Source organism: Vipera berus (assembly GCF_964194415.1).
Source record: "Vipera berus genome assembly, chromosome: 2".
Classification (NCBI taxonomy): domain Eukaryota; kingdom Metazoa; phylum Chordata; class Lepidosauria; order Squamata; family Viperidae; genus Vipera; species Vipera berus.
In genome coordinates, this window is record NC_138203.1 from 233,433,039 (window position 1) to 233,455,553 (window position 22,515).

The 22,515-nt window shown below is 35.6% G+C and overlaps 1 protein-coding gene across 1 annotated transcript in view; it reads right to left on the reverse strand.

Annotated features, from left to right (window-relative positions):
* Positions 1-22,207, reverse strand: part of DNAH12 (dynein axonemal heavy chain 12) — a gene marked incomplete at its 5' end in the record, with an annotated part of 110,800 nt that extends 88,593 nt beyond the window's left edge. The window contains 17 exons of the mRNA XM_081316993.1: positions 2,547-2,741; positions 4,146-4,346; positions 4,434-4,619; positions 6,772-7,012; positions 9,937-10,130; positions 10,838-10,972; positions 11,200-11,325; positions 11,757-11,892; positions 12,509-12,687; positions 15,405-15,496; positions 15,744-15,900; positions 17,849-18,037; positions 18,356-18,551; positions 19,226-19,384; positions 19,587-19,662; positions 20,840-21,029; positions 22,181-22,207. Coding sequence (XP_081173119.1) covers positions 2,547-2,741; positions 4,146-4,346; positions 4,434-4,619; positions 6,772-7,012; positions 9,937-10,130; positions 10,838-10,972; positions 11,200-11,325; positions 11,757-11,892; positions 12,509-12,687; positions 15,405-15,496; positions 15,744-15,900; positions 17,849-18,037; positions 18,356-18,551; positions 19,226-19,384; positions 19,587-19,662; positions 20,840-21,029; positions 22,181-22,207 — 2,679 coding nt within the window. The remainder of the gene's footprint in view (positions 1-2,546; positions 2,742-4,145; positions 4,347-4,433; positions 4,620-6,771; positions 7,013-9,936; positions 10,131-10,837; positions 10,973-11,199; positions 11,326-11,756; positions 11,893-12,508; positions 12,688-15,404; positions 15,497-15,743; positions 15,901-17,848; positions 18,038-18,355; positions 18,552-19,225; positions 19,385-19,586; positions 19,663-20,839; positions 21,030-22,180) is intronic.
* Positions 22,208-22,515: the final 308 nt, after the last annotated feature.

The following is a 22,515-nucleotide window of genomic DNA, read 5'->3' on the forward strand; positions in this document are numbered from 1 at the left end:
TCTTATCTCTTCTAGCTATTCTCTGGAATTCTGCATTCAATTGGGTGTATCTTTCTTTTTCTCCCTTGCCTTTCGCTTCCCTCCTTTCCTCAGCTATTTGCAAAGCTTCCTCAGACAGCCATTTTGCTTTCTTGCATTTCTTTTTCTTTGGGATGGTTTTGGTTGCTACCTGTTGTACAATGTCGCGAACCTCTGTCCATAGTTCTTCAGGCACTCTGTCTATCAGATCTAATTCCTTAAATCTATTTGTCACCTCTACTGTATATTCAACAGGGATATGATTTAATTCATACCTGAGTGGCCTAGTGCTTTTCCCTACTTTCTTCAGTTTAAGCCTAAACTTTGCAAGGAGAAGCTCATGGTCTGAGCCACAGTCAGCTCCTGGTCTTGTTTTTACTGACTGTATAGAGCTTCTCCATCTTTGGCTGCAGAGCATATAGTCAATCTGATTTCTGTGTTGACCATCTGGTGATGTCCATGTGTAGAGCCGTCTCTTGGGTTGTTGGAAAAGAGTGTTTGCTATGACCATCGTATTCTCTTGACAGAATTCTATCAGCCTGTGCCCTGCTTCATTTTGCACTCCAAGGCCAAACTTGCCTGTTATTCCAGTTATCTTTTGGCTTCCTACTTTAGCATTCCAATCCCCCATGATGATAAGAACATCATTTTTTGGTGTTAGTTCTATAAGGTGCTGTAGTGCTTCATAGAACTGGTCAATTTCATCCTCTTCAGCACTGGTGGTTGGGGCATAGACCTGGACTACTGTGATATTGAATGGTTTGCCTTGGATTCGAACTGAGATCATTCTGTCATTTTGAGGATTGTATCCCAGTATTGCTTTTCCTACTCTTTTATTGACTATGAAGGCTACTCCATTTCTTCTGAAGGATTCTTGCCCACAGTAGTATACCTGATGGTCATCTGAATTAAATTCACCCATTCCTGTCCATTTTAGTTCGCTGATACCTAAGATGTCGATGTTCAGTCTTGTCATCTCTTGTTTGACCACATCCAGTTTTCCTTGATTCATGGATCTTACATTCCAGGTTCCTATGGAGAAAAAATCTTTACAGCATCGGACTTTGCTTTCACCACCAGACATATCCACAGCTGAGCGTCCTTTCGGCTTTGGCCCAGTCGCTTCATTCTTTCTGGCGCTACTAGTACTAGCCCTCTGCTCTTCCCCAGTAGCATATTGGACACCTTCCGACCTGAGGGGCTCATCTTCCAGCGTCATATCGTTTTGCCTTTTGGTACTGTCCATAGGGTTTTCATGGCAAAGATACTGGAGTGGTTTGCCATTTCCTTCTCCAGTGGATCACGTTTTGTCAGAACTCTCTGCTATGACCTGTCCGTCTTGGGTGGCCCTGCACGGCATAGCTCATAGCTTCATTGAATTACGCAAGCCCCTTCGCCACGACAAGGCAGTAATCCATGAAGGGGAATTTTATTGTATTAACACTAAAATATTTCTATTTTTGAAATTTTGGTGAGTGAATCATAATTATAGATTATAAAGCTTATTTCATTAAGCGTCCTTTAGTAATTTTGAAATAATGATAAAAATAATTAAACATTCCATTGTGCAAAGTCATTTTTCATCAATTGTACACTAATTTTTGTTTCATGTGAAATCTGACTTTTAGATTTGGGAATAGAATTTTTTTTCTTTATGTAGATTTCTCAATTATTAAGTAGCCACCTGTCATATAAAAAAGCTGGTATATTTTTGAAATATACTCAGATTTTTTTAAAAAAATAAATTTCTGCCATTCTGCTGTTTCACATAGTATAATAAGACTTTCAGTAATAGCTTTTTGCAACTACAATTAACAGGCTACTTCACAAAAGAAAAGTGTTCTGTTCCAGCCTACGACTGGCCCTGTTTGTGTGTCAGGGACAATCCCTTTTTCCTTTTTACAGTCAATAGGCTGGAAAAACCCAACCCAAATTTATTTACAGTTCAAACAAAAAAGCAACAGAATATTTCCTTCAATAAATAAATCAAAATATCAAACAAGAGTCAACAAACAAGAGTTAAGCAGAAGTAGGAAGAACAGACCAGAATTCTCTTAGAATGTCTCCAAACAGTTGCCTTCAGCAACCAGCCCCGCCCACACCTTCTCCTTTTATTATCAGTCCCAAGGCATGGCTTCTCATTGCCTTCTCCTCCTCTCACTGAGTTGCCTCATTGATTTTCTCTGCTCTGCTCTGCTCTGCTGGATTGCCTTCTGCTTCTAGCATCTCTGAACAGATTCACTGTGACTCATCTAAGTCCGACACCTCATACTCACACAGTTGAGCCTCATGAGGAACATGACTGGAGGGGCCAGGCTGAGAGTCCTGCAGTGCATCAGAGCCTCCCTCTGACACCAAAGGCTCTCCAAACCCCTCCTCCTCCTCCTCAGATTCATTGGACTCAGCTGCTGGGAGCACAGGCTGACACTGAATCACAACAAAAAGTCCCTTAAAGGTTTTGTGCACAGCTTAAATAGGTGGTATACTTATTTCACCTAATCAGAGCAGACTCATCACTACTACTTTACCTTCGGATCTTTGATACAGTATTTCATAATATCTCTCCAATACCTATCCACAGTCTGGAACTGGCGCCCTTCCTCTGGCATTTGTTGCATAATGTCTTCTGAAGAAAAAATTGGTTCCAAGTAAAGCCACTGAGCTTGCACTTTTAGCCACTCATCAATAGTCTCTTGAATTCTGATTAAGCGTTCTTCCCATTCCTAAAAATGCATTAAGATTTTAGCACAGAGTATCTATATATATCATATATTATGAAAGACAAAGTCAAAATCAGAATAATGGTCAAATTAAATTGAAAACTCTCTTCCATTCATTTAAATTGGGCTACTAGTCTCATCTATAATTGAGAGTGGGCAATTCTGAGTAAAGAGATAGTTTTCGAGGGAATCTAAATAAAAGATACAGTAGTAGGCAAATCTTATATTTTAAGAACAGCATTCCTAGAATGCAGGCATTACCACAGAGAGGTTTTATCTGCAAATAACTGAAAGATGGGACACAATGTACCCAAGAACTGGGTGTGATTCTCACTTTCTCTAATTTTAGAAAAGGATTAAAATGTAATTCTTGAACCCAGATTTTGAAAATTATGTTTGTTTTAATAATTACTTGATCATCTTAACTCTGTCTTCATTGTCCTACTTTACCTTACTTTTGTATCATTTGGCGTGCCATTTCCCATTCTCATTCAATCAAGTGGAAGGGCAAGACCCTCAATCAATCAGTTAATCAAATACTAAACTGAATGTACAGTATGAGGGAACAATATTTTATCTTGACAGAGTGTTTTCGGCCACAGAGGAAATGAAATCTATTTTGTCACTTCATCTTGCTCTGAAGTTTTAGCAGGAGCTCCAGGAACTACTTTTGTGAGTGTACTATGTCTCTGCAGACTCCTATTTTGCTTACTCAGAATGAGATGGGTGAATAAGGGCTTAGAGCAGGGGTGTCAAACTCAATTTCATTGAGGGCCACATCAGCATTGTGATTGCCCTCAGGGGGCCGGGTGGGTATGGCCAGGGTGGGTGCGGCCTACTGGGTGGGCGCAGCTGGAGTGCGTATGGCCTACTGGGTGGGCATGGCCAGCTCTACATCATTGGCATCAAGGGTGCCTATGGGGGCCTGGGCAGGAGTGGGACAGATCTGGGAGTCTCTGGCAGAAGGAGGGTCTCTGTGCCAGGGTCAAGGCAGCGGGGACCGTTCCCTCACTGTTTCCAGGATGGCTTTTGGGGCCACATGAAACCACTTTGTGGGCCGGATCTGGCCCCCGGGACTTGTGTTTGACATGTCTGGCTTAGAGTGAAAAGTGAAAGAAAGTAGCCTCTTTATACATACTTTTATCAAACTAAAGCACCCCTTCAAATCTTTCTGTTAACCTAATATTTAAGAAAAAATGTAAGTTTAAGATTTAAAGATTTGCACCTTTTAATGTATGAAGTGTGTGTGTGTGTGTGTGTGTGTGTGTGTGTAATGAATACCTTACAACTGTTTTATAAATTATATTTTGATTACCTTTGATTAAAGATTACAGTCCAGAGCAAATTTATCAAGAAATGTGGGTCAACAGTTTAAAAGAATTAAAAGAGACTAGAGAAAGCAAATACCTTCATTTGTTTTTCAAATGGCTTAATGAATGGTGATCCCCTCATTGTTTGTGTTTTTACAATCTGATCATCTAGAATTGCCTGGATTTCATCAACAGCAGCCAGAATGTTAACTCCAGTCTCACGATATAAGCTAGTTTGGAAGAAAATTGAATCCCAGGTCTCCATCATATTATGCATTGCTTTTTCTAGTGAAAATTCCTATACCATAGAGGAAATACATTGTTTTATTATTTAATTCCCTTGGATCTTGAGATGTTGAGTTTAATAGTTAGTGTTTTATCATACCTTACTTGCTCCCATACTTATGACTTCAAATTGCTCTAAGTAAGGAGTTAGATTCTGCTTTAACACTTTTCTTAAGGTGCTTCCAGAATCTGGAGTTAAATCATATCCAACAATTTCTGACATCTGGTTCCAATGACGAGCTTTTATGCCTGGATTACAAAGGATAGTCACTAAGGGGATATTTTCCTAATTGAGAGGAAAAAAATTAAAATGTTACATAAAATTTGAAATTTATTTGGGAATTTTGGCAGGTTAGCTGAAAGCACATATTTATTTCTGCATACATACTTGTGCACATACTCTCTCACACACACACATTTCTAATGCAAATTGCTTATAATTTTCAGAAGACATTGGCCCTAACTGCATAATATCAATCCAGTCAGTCATATCTCCTTAGTGGTGATCCTGGCAGCTCACATCTCATTTAATTGGGTCAATATTTTGGCAATCCCCTTACACCTTCTTCAGGAATTGCCTGATGTTCCATGATCCTTCACACAGAACAGTATTGACAAGACGTGTGGAAATCACCAGTGCCTTCTTGACTGGTGCCAATAACACCTTTGGAATGATTAAATTATAACGTGGTTACTAGCAGTACAATCCAGATGTAAGTTAGAAAGAATGTTAAAAAGTGTAAAATGTATAATGTTTTAGCTTAATTATCTGTTGATATATTTTGGGTTTTAGGTGATAGGTTCTATCTAGGCCATAACCAGTAACCAATAAGAATGAAAACTAGTGACCATTGCAATTTGTGGTGATATCTAAAGCACAGTGGTCAGATCATAGAATCTCATGCCCCAGACAAAACAAGAGCTTTTTATTGGGTACTATGGTATAATTCTATGCTTTTAACCCTTTCTCCCAAGATGCAGAAAGAGGCCATTTGGAAATGATGTGAAAATGTCTCTTCTTTAGAACTCTTTTCCTTTATTAGCTTTTCTATGTACTTTTGCTACTATCATCCAAACCTGAAAACTATCTAAGAATCTTGAATCTTCATGTAAGTAATGTTAACATTAACTATTTAAAATATTTATACATGCTTACATTGGAAAAGGTTTGGAATTTAATAAACTTTCTGCTAATTTGAATTAGTACATTTTTCCATCAGTTATGCCTTCTTTGGTCCCTAGTTTACCATTTCCACAATTTAATTATTTTAAACAATTGCAGTGCAACTACTTCACTTATTCTGTTTTGAATTTATGGACCATTTTATAACATGTTTTTATCAATTTTATACCAGTGTGCTATGAATCTAATAAACTTTCAATTTATTATTTTTTTCGGGGGGGAGGGGAGAATCTCATTTCAATATTTACCCCCATTGATTTAGTAGATTAACCCAAGGTAAAGGATAAAAGAACTCAGTTTTGGGGTATTATGCTTGATTGATTTATATATAAAGGTAAAGGTAAAAGTTCCCCCGCACATGCGTGCTAGTCGTTTCCAACTCTAGGGGCCGGTGCTCATCTCTGTTTCAAAGCCGAAGAGCCAGCGCTTGTCCGAGGACGTCTCCGTGGTCATGTGGCCGGCATGACTAGACGCCAAAGGCGCACGGAACGCTGTTACCTTCCAACCGTAGTGGTCCCTATTTTTCTACTTGCATTTTTTTACGTGCTTTCGAACTGCTAGGTTGGCAGAAGCTGGGACGAGTAACAGGCGCTCACTGTGTTACGCGGCACTTGGGATTCAACCCGCCAAACTGCCGACCTTCTGATCGACAAGCTCAGCGTCCTAACCCACTGAGCCACCGCGATCACTATAAAGAATGGGTGGTCAGTGGCTGCCAGGGTCTCCAGCAACATGTTTTATAATAGACACTGTGCATTTCTAACCACTCTATAGCCTCAGTTCTTCCTCTTTGAGACTGACTACATAGGTTAGGCCAGGGGTAGGCAACCTTGGCTCTTTTATGACTCGTGGACTTCAACTCCCAGAATTCCTGAGCCAGCCATGCTGAGGGGAAAGGGAGAGGTTTCCAAGCTGAGCCATGCTGGCTCAGAAATTCTTGGAGTTGAAGTCCACGAGTCATAAAAGAGCCAAGGTTGCCTACCGATGGGTTAGGCTGTTGTTCCACTTTTGACTGAGTTAATATTATTATCGTGGCTCAGCTGACCAGGGAAGAGCCTTTAAATCTAAACCTTACTTGAATTAAATCTGCTATTCTATAACTTCTTCATTTACTGGATGTAACAGTTTGTATAGCACATTAGTTTTGCCCATGATGCAATTCAACATATCATGGAATTATCACCATTGTAAAAAATTTCTTAGTGTATCTTAGCATGTACTTTTAAAAACTTTGCTTTACAATTAAATCACTTACTTTGAAATCTTTAATCTGCTGCATTACAGCATTACACATTGAAATAGTTGGACTGTCTTTCTTTTCTTCCTCTACTCTCTCTTCAACTACTGCTCTTCGCAGTGACTTTTTTCTTTCTATTTCAGCTTTCTTTAGCTGTTGCTGAAAAAATCTTAATGTCTTATAAATTTCTCGAAAAAATTCATCTACTTCACCTTCCATCTTTTCTCCATTGAGATCTAGAAAAGAACCATCCATCCATCTAAAAAAGAAATGAATGAAAATACATTTTAGATACGGATTTATTTCTTTACTTGCAGGCCACACCTATCACCAGAGTTAATTCCAGGAAGCTTACATATTATGGTTTAAAAACAACAAAATAAAAGCAATAACCAAGACGAATGTAATATGTGCAACACACTGAAGAAGGATAAATCAAACTCCATCTCTGTTATAAAAACAAAATACACTAACAGGGATAGATAGATCATCTCATCCTACTGAAAGAGCCAGGCTTTAAATTTCTCACAGGCTCAAACGTCTCATAGACTTCTCTTCTGTCAGCTCCATAGGAATGGCTGAGCCAGAGTCCAATGCAAACAAATCCAAGTGGCTTTTTCTATCAGATGCTAAGCAGATTCTTCACAGCCAACGTTCAGATGTACATCCTATTTTTATTGTTTACTTAATAATAACTCAGAACTGAATATACCCTCCAGGGTGGGACACAACTGAAGCAGAGTAAATGGAATTTTACTTTCTATGATGTGGAAAATATCCTTGTATTAATGCAGCCCAATACTGCATTTACCTTTTTGGCACTTACACCATACTGGTGGCTCATATTCAGTTTCTAATCACTTAGTATTCCAAAAACTTTCTTACAAGTACAGATATAGGTATAATGGCAAGTTCTATTGCAATTATTTTTTATTTTTATTTATTAACATTTAGGGGGTTTTTCCTAAGTGAAGAACTTAGCATTTGTGCATATTACTTTAGCCTATTTCTTTAACCTTTCAAGATCATTGTGCAGTTATTTCTGTTTTCTAAGGTATTAGTTATTCCAACCTTAATAGTGAACCTCACACTGATTTTTGTGTTTCCCAAGGTCCATACCTCTCCTTATTATGAGGAAGAAGCATTTATGGCAATTCTCTGTATACGGTTGTCAAATAAGCCTTGTATATATTTAATTGGCATGCCATCCAACTCACATTTAATTATTTTGACAATCAGCATGTTATGGATGACTTTGCTAAATGCTTTGTTGAAATCAAGAGCATGTTGATGTCTACATCATTCTCATTATTTGTTAAGAAAGTTATCCAATCAAACTGTCAGTCATTGATTGTCTGGGAAGACTTGTTCTTGACTAATCCATAATGATATCTGGTAATGGATGCATTGTTTTGATGAGGATTACAGATACATTTCTTTTTAAATCTGTTTAAGAATTTGGCCAAGTATCAAACTGACTTCTATAAAATTGGATGAATCTTCCTTTTTCACCTTTTTGAAGATATCTGTTTGCTTCCAATCATCTGGTACTTCATTAGTTCTCCAGGAACTTGCAAAGATGCTATATAAAAGTTCAGCCAAACCACAAATTAGTTCCTTTAATTCACTAAAGTGCAATTAATCTGATCTTGGAGATTTATTATTCAAAATGAAAGAGTACTCCATGATAAGTTATCAGTCTCAGTCTTCACTCTGATCCATTCATCTTGCTCTTCAAAGTATCCTGATGGAACAAATACTTCTTTGCCAGAAAAAAATTGAACCAAAATAAGTATTGAATAGTTCTGCCTTTTCTTTGCTGATAGTAATTTCCAGTCTTCATTGAGTAAGTTATTGCTGACTGCTTTTCTTTCTGTTTGAACATATTTAAACAAACTCTTTTAAGAACATCACTTTTGCTTTTTGTGTAGTCATATTGGCTTTTCCTGTTGACTTCTTTTTCATTTTCCTCATTACAGTTGCTCATAATTATACCTTTAATGTCTTCATCTTGAGCAATATTTACAACTAGTTTCTCCTGCCATTGGATCTTATCAATGCTCTGAATTGATTAAAATCCATTTAAATAAAATCCATTTAGAATTTTAATAAATATGCACATTTGACTACACTGTTTTAGTTTCTTTTAAAACCAAGATCTCAAGTATTATATTGATTATTTTTTCCCAATTTTCTGTCACTTCCACTTCCTCAACTAGATCTTTCCCATAATTACTGTATATCAAAACAAGGACAGCTGATCTTTTGTTTTCCTCAACCTTTGGAAAGAAAAAAATAGCATAATTTCAAAAAATTGGAAGGCATATGTTTTATGTCTGTATGAAGAATTTGCAATTTATGAGGTCATAAAGACTAGAGTAAAGCCCATCTAAATGTCCTTCTTAAATAATGAGACAGTATGGATGAAACTGATGTAGACCTGAATATTGGAAGGCCGTTCTATTATTCTTTTGCCTGGGGGGTTCTGTACATCTTTCTTGAGTAGTAGGAATTGGCTGTACAGTGAGAATAAATTGTTAGGTTTTGCCCTCAACATCTTGTGAAATGCTTGTGAATAATTATTAACTCTCTCTGCACAGCTGGCAACATCACTGTAATTTTAGGGGAGGTAAATTGAACTTTAAAAAAATTATTTACTATATTTCTCCTCAATTTTCTGATGTTACCTACAGGAAACTAAACTGAAGACCAGAGTAAATATTCTAATCATTCTGTACTGTTGTCTGGGTCCGGGAAGAAAGGGGTTTGATATTGATGAAGAAGACCCTTTTTCATCCCCAGATTGAACACTGAGTACAATGGGAAAAACACAGCTATTTCTCATGTAATGAACAACAGTTGATAATTTCTGGATGCACACCTTCTAATCACTGGTTTTTGCACTAAGTATAAATTTATTTTGTAAATTAGAGGCAATGTGAATGGAGCACTGTAAAAATCCAGAAACATTGCCATCACTTGCAATGACTATAACTTTATTAAATTCATCTTAATTATACTTACACTAACCTAAGTGATAATTAAAATCAAACATGTAAATTATAAAAGAATGAAAATCATAGACTTTCTTTTTAGCAAAAATCATACAACTGCTATGGAATTCAGATTAAAAAGCTATCTAGATACTAGTTGCTACTCCCTTAAAATATTTGTATAACTTACCGTTTCTCAGTCCGCTGCCACTTCAATATAAAAACAAAAAGTTTCTGATATGGCTCAGTGTTAACTTTTAAAGTCTCCAACTCTGGATATTCAGTCAGCTCCCAATTTAAAAGCTTCTCTTCTTTATTAATAAAAGTAACTGTTTCATCAGCATCTTGTATGCGTTTTTGCAATGTTCTCATGTCAGTCACGTACTGAAAATAGATTTATCTATCATTAGAAATTTCAAATTCCAAAAAAATAAATTGATTAAATTTAAGATTAAGGGATACAAGTACTTATAAATATAAATGTTTTTTTTAAAAATCAAACAAGCTGAAATAGATTTGTGCAGATTCTTGTATAAAAACCAGAACAAAGCAAGAAATCATTTTGGTTTACATTTATTACCACCTCAGTACTTCTTTTGAAGAGATATACAGCATATTCCTGATGTTCAAATTTTATTTTGTCAGTAAATTTCTTATAAATAAACACTTAATGTTAATTTTTATTGCAACTCCTGCATGAAACCTAAGGTATACAAATGTCATCAGCCCATTAAATCATCTTGTAGCATCATCAAGATGCAAACATGTTACTATCCCACATATAAATCCAAAGAATATTAAACTTTTATCTCATCAACTATGGCTGCCTCAGGACTTTCTACTTTGAAGATAACACCTTAATGTTACCATTCCAACAATGAAATACATTTATGTTAATAGTAGAAGTAGCAATGTTTTAATGGGATTGTCAGGAACAGAATTTAATTTACTAAGCATTAGAGAACATCAAGATTCATCAATGTAATTTTTTGTCCTCTGACAATATAGATAGTACTTTTTTGCTACTATTTTACTGCTGTGTATCTTCCTTGTGCGAAGTCCAAGCAAAAATTATTCCAAATGTCACAGACCTGTTGCATGCGGTCCAAATCACAGTACTCTGTGAATTCATGCATACGACGAATCTGCTTTTCTACTTCCATTATCAATTTCTCACGTTTGGCTAATAATTCACTTTCACCCTTCCGTTTAGACATTTCTATAATCTATAAGACAAAGAAGAAGTGGAGTGCATTTATAGATAGCATTATCTAACTTCATTAAATCACACTGAATCAATTCAAACATACCATTCGTGAATTATTTGGTCTGTAACAGTAAATTTGTTTAGCAGCAGTCTTCAAACTTAAAGAGTTTGAAGCTGAGATACTTACAAAACTATTTTTTTTCTCAGACAATATAGCATGTAAAATGGTTAAAAAAATATATTTACTTCATCGTTTTCATCAAAGATAGGGTTAATATTTTGAGGCCACAACAAAACAGTTGCATTCAGTGTTAAGTCTTCTGGTTCAAATAAATAAACATCCAAAAGATAATTCATTCGTCGCTGGCATTCCTATAAAATAAATTAAGTAGTTTACATCTGCTTTGAACAAGATGTAAATTTGAAGACAGATTGGGCTCATTTACATGACTGGGTATATCATTCCAACACCTATTACTTTTTCCCAATTAGGGAAGAACAGCTCAAAATAATATATTTCAATCTTCTCAAAATGACTATAAGGAGCTAATAATTCTACCTACCCTTCATGTACAATGGACTCAAGCTCAACCCCAAAACCACCAACTCTAATTAAAACATTAAAAAGTCATTATGTGTAAACAACCCAAAAGTTCATATTATAACAGTCGTGTTTGAAATTATGCTGCAATGACTAGATGTTAATACTTATATCTTACAATATAGGAGAAAAATCAAGATTAGCTGAAATTAAATTAACATGCTATCTGCCACTTAAAAACCAGGTCTGCTAAAATAGTTACCTTAATCCTTTCATACAACTTCTGGATACCTATGGTTTTAGCCTTGTCTATAAAGGCTATACTTTCCATCATTTCCTCTGTTGTCTCAGGAACTTTTAATGCACGTTCTTTAATATTTTCAAATTCATTACATATCCTAAAAATAATTTTAATGTGAGTTTTACACATTTTAGATTTGTAACACAATTCTGTACATTTCTATCTCTAGTACCTTTAGTGCTCTAGTTGCAACAATATAACTGTTATGTAAAAATAACAATTACTGATCATTACATTGAAATGCATATTATACAGACCTATACATAGTGCTTAATTTTTAAGTGCAACAATGAAAAATCAAACTGTCAGAAAACAATATAGGTAATCCTCAACTTACAACAATAATGAAGTCTACCCATTATGGTCATAAGTCATGATGGTCATAAAGCAGGTGACCAAACAGATTTCACAACTTTTACATCACAGTCATTAAGTGAAGTCATTGTTCACTATGGGTCAGTTTCCTTGCAATTTGGAAATAAATGCTAATTTTCAGCATTTTTTTATAAAATATAATCATGTGTTTGAGGATTGCTGCAAACAGCCATAAATGCAGGTTGGTTGCCAAACACCCAAAATGCAGGTGGAAAGGGGGGGGGGCATTGGAACTTGGAGAGATCTGTTATACAAAATGAAAAATTAACAGTGCTATATACAATATGTGGCAATATTTTTCTAAGTAAGAGATAATTTGTAATAAAAAAATTACTCACTTGTTATTTTCTTCTCTATGATTGCAAGCTAATAAATCCAATAATTTATATGCAAAGCTTTTTGCTTTTTCACATAACCCTTGCTTCAAGTCATCACAATCTAAACGCACCATAGGGAAGTGAGCTATCATTGGCAAGCTCATTATTTCCGTTGAAAGATTTAAAAATTCGTCTACAAGCTTCAAAACATAATTATATTTGTTACTTTACGTACAGATGCATAATTGAATACAGTTGAAACAAGTATTTGGAAGAAAGTTCCATCAAACTGATAAGAACTTTTTATGATCAGTTTAATATAGATATGTACTAGTACTTTATGTAAATAAAATACTATTTTCATTATACAATTACTTGCAAAAAGCACTGATGGGAGCAGCTAGCATAGCATTCTGTTTTTCTTCGTGCAAGTGAGATCAAGCCTATTCTAAAATAGCAGCCTCCTACTGATTATGAATACATCATCAAAACTCAAAAATATTTTTTCTTTAAGAATTGTTTTATTCATATCCAAAATTCAAATCATACCACATATAATGTAAGTGCTCTGGAAGCCACAAAAAGATCCTGGGAACCATAAAAAGGGTGCTGAAGTTCCCACACAACTCATGGGCCATCAGTTGCCCACATTTGCAATAAGTGAGCTAGCTGCAGTGGTGCAGTGAAGGATGCACATCTGTCATCCAACGTTAAAGGGAAATTCAGTTGTGATTCCAGGCACTATTATACAATCAGGTTGTGGAATTAAGGGTGGGCATTTTAAGGGGACATTTTGTCTTTTGTTTCAGGAAAAAAACTGAACCTGAGCGCATGGAACATAATCGCAAACCAAGCTATTACTCTATCACCACAGCATATTCATTCCTAGCTTACCAAGCTACAGATGATGAACAGTCTTCATTTCTTTTTTCTTTTTTTGTAAATTATATACAAGCTTGCTGTTCTGTGGCTTGACTGGGCAGTTCAGTTTGTTTGGTCATAGTATATAGGCATTAAAGTAATATTAATTTCACATCTAAATGCCTGTAACTTGGCACACATATAGTTCAAGGTATCATAATTACTACAACCATGTAGTAAACAGCATATAGGTTCAACTATGCAACATCTATATAGCCAGAAATCGCAGCATTGATTACTAATAGGTTTCTGGGCCTGATTGAAAATCCCAGTTTTGACCTTTAAAATGCCACATGGATTGACACCAAGGTACCTGTAGGACTGTCTCTCCCAACCAGAATTAGCCTACCATGTGGATTCTTCCCAAGAAATCCTCTTCTGGGTACCCATCTCATGTGAGATTAAGAGGGGGTCCATTCTTAATGACAACTTCACCATTATAAAATAGGTAATAGGAGTCCCACCTTGCTTCTATTATGAAAAGTTATCCTGTTCTACTGGGAGTTTGGTGCAGAGATGAATCAAGATTGCTTGTGTAATTTTTTTAATGTACTGATGTTTATTTTCAGTGCAAAATATATTGAATCAAAAGAAGTTAGAGCAGTATAGAGCTGTAAAAACAAAACCCAAAACAAACTACAAGAAAAGACTATAAAGGAGACATCTAAATACAATTTCTTCAAATCAGGTTACTTACCAGTATATTTTTTGTCAAAATGTCCACAGTACTCTCATAATAGCTAGAAATGTGAAATCTGGTTGTCAGGGTTGATTTGAGAAAAATATACCAGGGGAAAGCAATCAATTATCTATGGCAAGGCTTTTCAACCAGTGGTACGGGTACTACCTGTGGTACATTGGCACCGGGCAGGTGGTACGTGACCATCCTAGAAAAGTGGTAGCAGGGGAGGGGAATAAGCTGAACCGGTGGCAGCACCGCACAAGCCTGAGCAAGAGACAGCTGGAGCTGCAGGGCTGTCAGGGCTCAGTGGAAGCACCAGGATCAGCACTTTTTCGGGGCTTTCAGGGCTCAGTGGAAGTGCCAGGCTCCAGCTGGAGCTCAGCGCTGATCCTGGCGCTTCTGAGCCCAGAGGAAGCGCTGATCAGCTGGAATGTTGCAGCATCTCCAGGGTCTTGTGATTTACATTCAGATGCTTGGCAACTGATTCATATTTATGATGGTCATAGTGTCCCAGGGTCATGTGAAGTTTTGTGGTTTTTTTTAAACCTGCTGCAACCACCCAGCAGACAGGGGGATTAAAAACCAAACACCCCCCCAACCCACCCCCACAGCCAATCTTCAACAGAAATGCTTACAACAATGAAAACCTTGGGCAAGAGGAAGAGCACCGCCGGGTGAACAGGCAGGTGCCTTGCTTGGCTGTGGCTTAGGGGGCACTTTTTTCAATTCCATTGTAACTTTGAACAGTCACTAAAGTGAACTGTTGTAAGTCGAGGACTACCTGTATTTCATCACTTTTTTCTTTTGGGGGGGGTCATTAAGTTTTTGAGACCTTGCTAGGCCACTGATGATACTTGGATATTGCCATATCCTAAAAGTGGTACAATGAGTGAAAAGGTTGAAAAGCCCTGATCTATGGTGAGCATCATAATGGTTCTTGTTTCCCTTAGAGCCATCAGGGATTGAGGAGGTATTTTAAGGAGAAAAATGAAAAGTTTAAGCTTTACAAAGATTTAAAGCACCATAACACTTAAAAAATATTTTGGGGGAAAAGAGGCCAATTTTCCCAGTTAGAAGTTAGAAGTTTAAGGACAAAATTGGAACCCTACATCTCTGCAAAGATTAAAGCACAAATTTTGCCTCATAGATCATCCCCCAAGGCTCAGATGGAAGTCCTGATTTGTTGAGAAAAAATATCAACTGAATATTCAACTGAACTGACATAATTCAAATAAGAGTCATGGCATTTTATTTGATGTATATTACAGAACAAAAGCCAGGTGTACTTATAAATTATACAATTTAACAAATTACCTCTGCATATTGATCAAAACTATGCTCCTCAGCTATAAATGTTTTAATACGGTCATCTGCAGCACCATCTACAAGCCAGCCATATTTTTCCACTGTAAGAAAATGAAGAAGAGAATGTGACAAAAATAAAGCAAGCAAAATATGCTTTCCCCACCTATTTTTCGCTTGTCTATTGCTTCTGGCACTGTAATAAGCCAATTTGTGCATCAGTGGATTGTGTGCTGGTCTTTAATCCTAAATGATCTTAGAATTCTCCTGTAATAACAGTCACCACAAATCAACAGCAATTTTATTAAGTTTGGAAGATGACTTTGAAAAGAATCATTGTAAACCACTCACCATAAGAATCAAAATGTGCTTTTGCACCTTTCAAATTCTCATTGATTGCTCTCTTCAGTACAGATGAAGCCCATGCTATAACATGGTCAGGAAGCTCAGTGTCAATAGTTGTTACTACGTTTGTACCTCCTAACCATGAATGTATTGTCTGGACATTCTATTCAAAAGAAATTCAAGGATTATTTATGGCTTTTAAGAAATCATTTCATAATATGTAATACTATTTACATACCAGCTTGCTCAACACAAACTCATAAAAATTACTGTAAACATTAATGTACTTATCAGCTTTACAGTAATTGAATATTTCTGAATATGCTTTCAGAGTAAAACTGAATGAACACACGTGAATTGCTTTTGACCAAAGAGAATGACTTCTGAATAAACATACACATGAATATATTGCATATCACTCTGCTTCTTAACTAACCTTATCACCTTTTACTTTCATTCCAGAAACAAGTGAATATTTTCGAAAAGAGATCACCACAGCAGCTCTGTGGAACATCCAACTGTATGAAACAGGCTATTTATGCATCCCTAGTCTTTACAAATTAAGAATCTGAGAAAAAATTAAATTCTTTTTTCTATCATCAATATGCACTCAGAAATGCACCTTTTGTTCTAGCAGTAACAATAGCACTTAGACTTATATACAGCCCCATAGTGCTTTGCAGCTCTCTCTGGGCAATTTACAATGTCAACATATTGCCCCAACAATTTGAGTCGCTCATTTTACACATCTGGAAGTTGGAAAATGAGTCAACTTTGAGCCCTGGAAATTGCCTGCAATACTGAATTCTAACTATTGCTACAAGTAGCATCCAGGTTTTCATGGAATATTATTTTGAAAGATTTCCCTTTTTTTCCTAGTAGCGTTCTGCATATGGTATCCCAAAGATGCTTTTTCACGAGGCAACTGGACTTTCTTGGGGTGTTTTTTTTTTTTAAAACATTTCATTTCTCACCCAAGAAGCTTCTTCAGCTCTGACTAGATGGTGGGGAATGGAAAGATTCATACACCTTGCAGACAGGTGGTCATTTGCATTCTTTTAGCGAGTCATTAGTGCTACCTTGAGGCTTATCTCTGTGGGTGCAAATGTGTGTGGAACTTCTTGGAACTGTTGAAAGGACTGTGTTGTAGAGTGGAGATAGATGATGTCATATCCCTCCCCCTCTACAACCCAGTCCTTTCAACAGTTCCAAGCAGGTTCCACACTAAAAGAAGGAAAATGACCAGCTGTCGGCAAGGAGTATAAATCTTTCCATTTCCCACCATCTAGTCAGAGCTGAAGAAGCTTCTTGGGTGAGAAGTGAAACGTCTTCAAAGAAAAACAAGAAAGACCGGTTGCCTCATGAAAAAGCATCTTTGGGATAACTGTGACCTGGATGACTGAGAATCTCCATAGTCACTGCATATAGTACATACTTTTCATATTTAAAGCAGCCTTATTCATAAAACAGCACAATAAATCTATTCACATGTTTTCTATTTGTAACACCTAAAACTAGACTTTACATTGAGGAATTGTAAAAAAAACTGACATTTTTTTCTCTCACACAGGCCTAGTTTGTCCTTCCAATGTCAATATCTCTAGTATTCCATTTAATAGGAAATCAAGCATTTATTTAGTCTTCTTCACTTCTGGTTACTATAGACTATGAGTTGTTATGAGTGCCTATATATAAATTCATGTAATTTCTCATTCATTTAAAAAAAAAACATATTCCTCAAGACTGCTTCAGAGAAGAGAGGTTTTAATATCCCAAGAGCTAGCCAACCAATTCTGTAGCCAGCTGCTTCTCAATAAACTGAAAGAACTGTTTTGCTCTAAATCCAGCCTAGATAGTAATGCCTATGTTTCCGGAGCAGATTCACAATTCAAACAATGTTTGTGTTTTAACTATTAAGTGCAAGAAAGTTATTTTTACGTTCATGGATAATGAAAATCATTTAGCATTGGATGTGAGGTTTACAATCATCTGTGCATTACCTGAAAATATCTGAAACATATGGGAATCTAAATCAGAGCTGATGCGTAGTTATTAAGCAATATAAATTTTACATATTTGATGAGATTATTGTAAAATAGATAAAACAGAACCTGCAAAGTTTGTGCAATCAAAGTAACAATACATAAAATGGTTTCTTCCAGATCCTGAAAGCTAGGATAAAAGTCCATTTTCTCATCATCAAAAGTCAATTCCATTCTGAACAAAGGCAGCCATCTCTGATCTTCTAAATCAAACAACTTCACATAAGCTTCAACAGTTCTTTTTAATAACTCCTTCAGCTAAAAGTAAGGTTTAAAAAAGATTTCAGTACACACAATTAAAGCAATCTTAAGCACATCCTCTATACTGACTTGTTTATTCACAACTTCCATAATATAAACATCTACATTTTGAAATTTAGAATAAAACAGGAACAATCACATAACTCTTGCAATAACCTCTCATATATTCAGATTCATAAATCTTTCAGAAAGGTTTTTTGAAAGATTTTTTATGAATGATCTGAATTCTTCTTTTGCTAAGGTGATGGAAAACAAAAATTCTTAAGATGCATGCATAATGCTCTACAGAGATCTGAAAAGTCATGAAAAAGAGACCTGATTAGACATAAGTGTAGTCACACAGTTATAGAAAGAATCCATTTGATCAGGTTTCACACCCTCCAGTGCTTCTTTTCTGGTAAAAAGATTGATAACCCTTGGATACCATGTGTTTAATATCTTTTCTTCTGTTTTTAAGCATTTTATAGACACATCATTTTGAAGGGATTCACATTCTATTGGGCCTCTTGACCTGTATCAATTTAAGAAATGAAACAATGTCAAGCAAAATCAATGGACAACAAATGCAAAACAAATGTACATGATAACAGTTATTTAAAAAACCGGAGTCCTTATATTATTGGTGTATTTTTGGTCCTGATTTAAAACTCACATAAAAATTAAGTGAAATATGCAATAAAGTATTATGATGTGGAGTGTCAGAATTCTGGGGAACTACAATTATGTTTATTCCACTTCCACTTCTCAGTTTTTTTCAGATTTTCCGCTACTCAGTCACATTCACTCTTCACTAGGATTCTTTTTAAATTTTCTTTTCATAAAATGGAATTTATTTTTTCCTGATTGCTAATAAGGATGTTTTCCCAATCTTGTTCATATTTCTTCTTGTCTGTACATGTGTCGCTCTGGCTATGTACAATCCCACTGGAGAATAAATTCATAATTAATGTGGAGAAGAGACTATCAATTGTAGTAGATATTATATGGTGGATATCTTATATCATCTTAAGAATCCTGCACAAATTAATTGTCAAATACTAACATATTCAAAGTGAATTGTAAAAATTATATTAGTGATATATTTTATCAAAAGAAAATAAATAACAATTAATAAGCAGTGTGCCTAATTAGAATTATGCATATATTCTGTATTTAGAAAATTAAATTCAGAACTATAAATGTTACCTGAAACCAGATACATCTACTATAAGTAACTTGGAAAACATTCTGTAATCAATTTCAAGGAGAATTCTTAAAGTTGGATGGAGAATATGTAAATTTTCAAAAATCTGTTTTCTTGCTTGTATGAAACTTTTATGCCATGGTCTAGAAAAGTCTAATCCTCTACAAAATAAACAAAACAACAATACTAAATACATGGGAGGAAAAAAGAAACAATATTACTTTGATTAACAAACAGGGAAACATTTTTCAATTTTAAACTCTTTAAAAGTCAAACTCAGACTATCAGAAATAATAAAAAAGATTTTCACTTTTGCTTCAGAAAAACATCTAGAATGTAGCTTTATTAATATAATTTACTCACTCAGGTTCAACTAGCAAAGGTCCTTCTTTTTCATATTCAAGTAATTTTACTTCAGGCTTGATAAGAACGCTTCGTACTGTGATATATCAGAATTATGTGTTAGGAAATGTTATTTAAAAGTAATATTTTACAGATTAATATTTATCTTCAAGGACTATTCAAAACATTATGTCAACTTTGAAAATGAGCATGGCTGTAGCTATTTTCCCTATTCATTTTTGGTTGACACATTGAAGGGGGAAGCGGGGATTGCCAGGTGCTTCACTAGTCAAAATAATCTTTTGTCCCGTGGGAACTAAGATCATTGGCTGCTCCCGAGACTGCTGGCTGGACGTTCTGTGCAAAGCCCGCCAAGAAGATGTATTGGAGAACATAGTTGCTTGCATAGCTTTAGAGGTGGGATTTCTTAAGTTTATATTGGGGAATTGTTATGTGTGTCTTCAGACTTGGTTTCACTTTTGATGTGCCGATACTTTGTAACTAATAAACATGTTCTTTGAGGAATTTCCAAGCTTTGGAGTCCTGCTTTATTTGTCTCTGTCTGTCAGAACCATGACACACTACAGAGATATGCTGGTATTTTGAGAAACAGCCTATGCATACTATTTTAGCATACTACTCATAAAATAATGTTTAAAATGTTTTCTTTTCGACAAAATAATTGATACTGATTTGGCTTTTAAAAACATGTAATAACTACATAGAAGCTACAGCATACTTTAGGGATATCAAATGCTAAGTTTATTCCTGGATTGTTAAGGTAGTAACATGGTTGTTTAGGGAATCTGGCTTCTCCACTGATGTTGCTTGTTAGAAGGTCACAAAAGGTGATCACATGACCCTGGATCACTGCAACCGTCATAAATATGAATCATTTGCCAAGCATTCAAATTTTGAACACATGACTGTGGGGATGCTGCAATGGTCATAAATGTGCAAAAGTGTCGCAAGTCAATTTTGTTAGTGCCTTTGTAACAGAAAGGTGACTAAATGAATGGTTGTAAGGCAAGGACTACATATATATGCATACAATAGTCCTATATATAAATGATTATTGTTAACATATAAGTAAGTAACATATTATCATGCTTTGAGAAAAATATCTCTGATAATATTTCTGATAGAATCAGGTATCAATATAGTTTTTGCAATCTAGGCAAGAATTACATGTTTTATGTTATACAAAGAAATATATAGAAAAATGTATGAGAAAAGGGGTATTATTGTAACATGATATTGTTAGTGGAACTTACCCATATATCTTTTCATACTCATTTCATAATCATTTGTTATCTCATTTAAGAGTTCTTCAACCAGTTTCTCTCTATCCTTGCCCTCCATGAGAGGTTGAGGTACCAATGTGAGCATGGAGATTAACCATTCCTGCTGAATAGGTACCACTGGATTACTTTCAACACATTTCTTCATAAAGAGATAATTATTCTGAAATGAAACCATCAATGTGTAATGAAATACAACTAATGATTTTTATTGTTTGTGATTTGAATATATAAATTGTAATATTACTCCGAGAGCTTATCCTTATATTCCATAATCTACATCAGACATGTCAAACCCATGACATCACATGATGTTGTACAATGTATCGGGACTGTTTGCCATTGCTGGAAATGGGGTGGGCGTGGCTTCCACGTGATGCGTCCGACCAGCGGGCTGGCAGTTTGACACCCCCGCTCTACAGTATGAGAATGTCTTGCTAGCTGTTGCTAAAAGACAAATAGTGTTGGCCTTGTGTCTTTTTTGTTGCCTCCAGCCTGATTACAGTTCTTTCAGTTTTAAGGCAAAGTTTTCCAAGTTGTGCCATTGAGATAAAATATTACAGCCCTAAAAAAGATGGCCTGGGCAGAACAATAACTTTCCCTGTCCAGCCTCCCAGGAATGAACAGACCCTAGCTTATTTTTGTCTTCCTATGCAGGAAAGAATATGTTTAGCATTGTTTGCTGACTAATGTTCAGTATTTTTATCTTTAACTCTACAAGCATAATCTAACACAAAAAAGTACTACAAATAGTAAAGGGAGGGATATATGCTATATTTCTATTAAATTATACATAAACTTTTTTAAAAATCTTACATATCTTAATTAGAATTCTTAATTAATGTGTAAATATGAATACTATTTTAAAAATCAGAAATTCATGTTACCAATATTTTAATCAAAATCTTTATAATTTTGATTTGTCAAGGCTAGCAAAACCATGAACATGACTGTCAAGTTAAATTAATAATTTGCAACGTTAGGATATCCTAACAAATATGATCTTCAAATTACATTAATAAATAGTATAGAGCAGGAGTAGGCAACCTTGGCTCTTTTATGACTCATGGACTTCAACTCCCAGAATTCCTGAGCCAGCCGGCTCAGGAATTCTGGGAGTTGAGGTCCATGAGTTATAAAAGAGCCAAGGTTGCCTTCCCCTGGTATAGAGCATCTTCATCATTTGTAGTTCTACAGATAAAGAACAACAAACCCTATGAATATTAGCCACATTTCCATCTCTCATAAACTTATAAAGTTTATGCAACATGTTACAAACATAATAAGCCTTTTAAAAATCCTTAAATCACTTACTCTAATTTGTTTCTGTTCACTGTTCATCTGTTGGGGAGGAAAATTAAGAAAAGATCACAAAATTGAATGAGAAATTCTTGATAAGAATAAGACAATAAAAAAATACTTCTGTTCAAAATTCAATCAGGCTAAACTATAACTTTTAACAGCTATACAGTAAATGAAAACTCCTCCTGTTTTGTACTATTGCTGATATCTGCAGCATTGCAGCTCACCCAGCTAGTACAGATCTGCATTAAGAAAGGGAACTAAGCAGAGTATTCGTGGTGAGGGGGAAAAACAGCAGGTAAGGAAACATAGATATTTACTGCAACCTGAATGGATGAAAGAACTAG